Source organism: Apis dorsata, unplaced genomic scaffold (assembly GCF_000469605.1).
Source record: "Apis dorsata unplaced genomic scaffold, Apis dorsata 1.3 scaffold_86, whole genome shotgun sequence".
Lineage (NCBI taxonomy): Eukaryota > Metazoa > Arthropoda > Insecta > Hymenoptera > Apidae > Apis > Apis dorsata.
This window is the reverse complement of record NW_006263384.1, coordinates 326,465-330,998: the sequence shown is the minus strand read 5'-3', so window position 1 is coordinate 330,998 and position 4,534 is coordinate 326,465. Positions and strand designations below refer to the sequence as shown.

The 4,534-nt window shown below is 35.4% G+C and overlaps 1 protein-coding gene and 1 long non-coding RNA gene across 10 annotated transcripts in view; one reads left to right on the top strand and one right to left on the bottom strand.

Moving 5' to 3' along the window:
* The window catches only part of LOC116185029, a 20,732-nt gene that overhangs the window by 13,483 nt on the left and 2,715 nt on the right, over positions 1-4,534 (top strand). The window contains exon 2 of the long non-coding RNA XR_004149742.1: positions 2,460-2,463. This is a non-coding gene — a long non-coding RNA (uncharacterized LOC116185029). The remainder of the gene's footprint in view (positions 1-2,459; positions 2,464-4,534) is intronic.
* LOC102674728 (peroxidase-like) overlaps positions 29-4,534 on the bottom strand; it is a 30,292-nt gene continuing 25,786 nt past the window's right edge. For all 9 annotated transcript variants that reach the window (XM_031508441.1, XM_031508442.1, XM_006611283.2 and 6 more), the window contains exons 5-12: positions 3,442-3,618; positions 3,079-3,275; positions 2,653-2,836; positions 2,028-2,370; positions 1,537-1,867; positions 1,126-1,324; positions 938-1,043; positions 29-411 (exon numbers count right to left, since the gene is read on the bottom strand). In XM_031508441.1, the coding sequence (XP_031364301.1) occupies positions 324-411; positions 938-1,043; positions 1,126-1,324; positions 1,537-1,867; positions 2,028-2,370; positions 2,653-2,836; positions 3,079-3,275; positions 3,442-3,618 (1,625 nt within the window). In that variant the 3' untranslated portion in view covers positions 29-323. The remainder of the gene's footprint in view (positions 412-937; positions 1,044-1,125; positions 1,325-1,536; positions 1,868-2,027; positions 2,371-2,652; positions 2,837-3,078; positions 3,276-3,441; positions 3,619-4,534) is intronic.

Below are 4,534 nucleotides of genomic sequence, written 5' to 3'. Positions count from 1 at the left end.
TTTTTTTTTTTTTTTTTTTTTTGTTTCTTTATTATATTTAATTGATTTTCGAGTAGCATACATACATATGTATATATATACTACCAAATTGTCTTATTTCCCTTCATCGTGCCCGTTGTGTTGGTCATTCGATCGCACGCGGTTCTTCGATAAAAAAAAAAGCTTCATCCTTCGTTTCCTTCGCGTTCATAAGATTACGTGTCAAAGTTTGGCAAGATTTTTATGCCAAAATCTATCATCGTCTCGTTATCTCTAATATCGTGCCCGTCCTGCGACCCGGGCAAACCGATGCGGCAATGTGACCAGCCAATTAAAGGGGAAGTTCAACGATAGGCCTTGGCCCTTTCTGCCCAAGCGAATAAATCCACGCTGGGAATAGCTTCGAACATTGTGCAGGACCTCAACTCGTTTCTGATAGAAAGAGAAAGAAAATAAAAGGTGTTTAATTTTAGTTTTTTTTTTTTTTTTTTTTTTTTTTATATTTATAGAATTTTGTATAGGAAAGAAAAATAATATTTAATAATAGTGTAAGCAATATAATAAGGTCGTAAATTAAAGTATTAAGCGATATCACACTATTATAATATATCATTTCATAGAAAGAAGTAGTTGTGAGTTGATCGTGAGCTTTTAAAATGTTTTAAAGCGGCATTTTTCGAAAAATGTTCAATTGACTTTACGACCTTAGAATATTCCATATATAGTTCTATATTTATTTAAACACATACAAACGAGACACAATATGAGACTTTTATCAATTTTTCTCATAATCGTTATAAGTATGTGTAATTTAATAATGTTTATAAAATAGATACAGATGAATGAATCAAGATATAAATGGAATAATTTAAGAGTTATATAAGGAGATTATTTGTACGAAAGTTTTCTTATCGAAATAGTAAAACAATTGGTAAAAGTAAAAATATCATCAACTTACTCTGCTTGTGGCCGGAGGAATACATTTGGCTGCATTTGGGTAATATTGTTACCATTGTCGCAAAATATTCTTGCTAACGTTACATTCCGTATTTGTGCCAATTGCTCTGTAACAAAGTTTCAATTGCAATTTATGCGATATTTCCCAATATAAATGTCATCTCTTTACGATGAAAATGCGTCTCTTACCAGGTGTGAAGGGATGCGGTTGATACGCAGAATCATAGAAATATCTGTCTGTGCGACGAGTTCTTGAAAACTGTTCAAATATTAAACAGCGGAATGTGGGGCCTAATAGGCCATCATCAACTGGTCTCTCGGCCATACCTCCGATAATAAGGTCTACGTCATCAGGATGAGCGTAAAGTGTGCGCAATTTCTTCATCATCTGTTAATCACGATTAAATTTGAGATAAAAATAATTTGGAAATATTTTTAACTTTTAACTAATATAATTCTTTGATAATTTTTTAATAATAATTGTAGATCGTTTATGTATTAATTACGCAATATTTTTTGATTTATATGAAAATCTATATGAATTGAGATACGAAAAATACGTTCATTAAATATATTTATCGTTCGTCAAAATGATTTTACCTCCATTGGAATGTAATCTAAGAAATCGTCGAAGCTCTTTGCAGCTGGAAGACCACAATATTTTCTGTAATGATTGTAACCGGGTAATCCATGATCACGGCCACGTTGAATGTCCAAGCTGATGGCATCCAAGCCTAAGCTATCTTGACTTGCCGCGAATAATTTGCTTGTCACGTCTTCGATTATGCTGACATCCATTTTCTGGCTAGTCTGAGTAGCCATTCCACGTAATAAACCGTCGAACACTTCGTCAGACTCGATTATAATCGGTTTGAAGAAGTATTCCGATAAAGAAACTGTTTTGTTGATCTGGCGTTTATTGTCTGTCAAACTGTAACAAAATAATAAAAATAGCGAAATGAAAAACACGTATTTTTCATTTTTTTTAATCGAAACAGACGTCTAAAAAAATATCTTGTGATCTTTAAACAAAATTTTTATTTTTCCCCTCGGTTTTGATATATTTTATTACGAGTTAAAAATAAATTTACCTTATTTTCCCTTGCATCAAAGAAGTCAAGAAGCGCAGAGCTGCTGTCGCGACCTCGTTACTTATCGCTGGATCATCCTCGGAATTATAGTTACGACTGTAGCTATTTCCAACTGTGAGTCCAACGGCGCGGGTATACCTCTTGCCCAGCAATATAGGTAGCCACTCTTTGTACGTGATATGCTGAATTTCAGCGATAACTATACGCCTGGCTTCTTGAAACAGTGTCTCGTCTGACCAGTTAGGATTCAGCTCGGCAAGTTTGTCGGCTATTCTGTTGTGTTCGCGATGCCAGATTGTATGTATCACAGCGAGTTGTGGATGCGTGTTTACACGATAATCACCTAAGTAATTAAGAATACATATCCAGTGAAATTTACGATAGAAACGAAATGGGAGAAGAAGACTTCTGAACGCGTAACGCGTGGAAAAGTCAAGTGTGTCGTCGTAAAGAAATCGTCTTTTAATTTAATTAATGTTCAAATCATCATTTGCGAAAAGATGTAAAAGATATTTACTAATTTTAAAATAATAATTACTAATTTTATTCCTTCTCGAAGGTACGAATGTAATTATCGCTCTTCATTGCAAATCAAAAGTAGGATTAAAGGATTGAAAACACTTACCAGAATTGTAACAGTTCTTCGCACATGCGGACGAGATTTCGTCCTCTCCAATTGGCAAGAATTCGTGATTATTCTCCTTGTGAACTCGTAAACGACCTCCTTCGAACTCACGCAGTTGACGAGATTTTTTCAATGTAGAACCATAGATCGCTGAACCATCCAAAAAGTGGCTCGCTTGATTCATCTGTTATCAAGAGAAAAAAAAATCGGTTTAAAACTCGAGTCTAATAATTCTAATACACGATATTCCATTACCGTAAATTATTAATTCCAAGCAATTTTATATTTAATACAAAACGATAACGAAAATACTTCTATTATCTATTCAAAACATTATTTTTTTTTTTAAATTCTTTTATCTTTAACAAGCATTTAAATTAGATTAATAAAAATAACAAGATTTATAACGAAGAAAGTTAAATATACCTGTTCCGCGGGTCCAAATGTACATTCCGCTTTAAGAACCGGCAACGATCGCACGTAATTCATGCATCGTACGTAATGCTGCCCGTAAATAGGATCTCGATCAGGTACCATAATTACAGAACAATCAGGGTGTACGTATCTGGGAGATAAAGTGTTTCCGTCTGATCGACAGCACGAGATCGGTTTTCCTGTCGACACTGTAAATAATTTATCGATATTATTTGCAACAATTACAATATATATTACGATATACATGATGAAAAGAGAAAAGTGAATTTTTATTAAATGTAATTTAATTGAAAATATGTTACGCGTGTACAATCCAAAAATAATCATTTTAACCCCAGCTTAAAAAATGCTTACCCATTTTGCGCATCGGGGTGTAAGAAATGTCGTTTGCAACGAACTGACCCCACTGCATCACCGTCAAAGTTCTGCTGACGTCCGATTGATCGTTGGGTGTCGACACGGCCACACTTATGCTTCTCGCGCCGGGTAGCGGCTTTCTCGTGTGCCCCATACGCCTCGGTTCTTGGATTCCTGATCGCCGAATTAAGCATTAGGCTCGTGGCATTATCTCGCGACACCTCGTCGCCAAATCGGAGTAACGTCGCGCTACGATTTCTTAAGGATGTTAAAACGACAAAATTCGTTTTATCAATTTTATCAATTTACGAAAATTTGTTGTTAAACAGTTCGTAATCGTATAATATCGATCCTCGAGATCGAGGAAAAGTTTTGAAAGAATGGAAGGATTATTATTACTCCGATTTCGACAGAATCTTGCAGGTGATCTCCGCGTATGCGTGTGAAATAATATTGGTGCAGCGCGAGAGCGAGAAGTGTCTGATACTGAACAATTGAAATCGAGGTTCCAATCCCTGCAATACGAGAATCCTACCCTATAAAAACCTGCCTCAGCGCGCGACCATTCAATTCATCAGAGACCAATCAGTAGGCGACATCATATTTTTAGAATTTCAGCAACGATGATTGCTTTTCAACTATGAATCGATTAAGATTTTTCTTTTTCCCTTTTCTTTTCTTTTCTTTTCTTTTCTTCTTCTTTTTTTTTTCCTTGGATCCTGAATACTACGCTGATTGATCTCTGAATCGACCGAGAAACGACGACTCTCGCGCTGCAGAGCAGTACAAAATACTTGTCTTCTACTTATTTTTTTCTTTGACGTGATATTCTGATGCGTTATCGACGCTCGAGAACAGATTATTTTCTTATTCTTTTTTTTTTTTTTTTCATTCGTGAACTATGATTCTGTTCTTAATTTGCCACGACACAATGATGCTTGTTCATTAAAAAAAAAAAAGGACAATCACGTCGAGAACGCTTACAGAAGGGATCAAGTGACTTATCTATGTGGCTGATGAAGGTGCCCAAGTGAGAAAATCAAATTGGGAGATGATGGATGCTTGATGACACTCGATACGACTGTTCAAA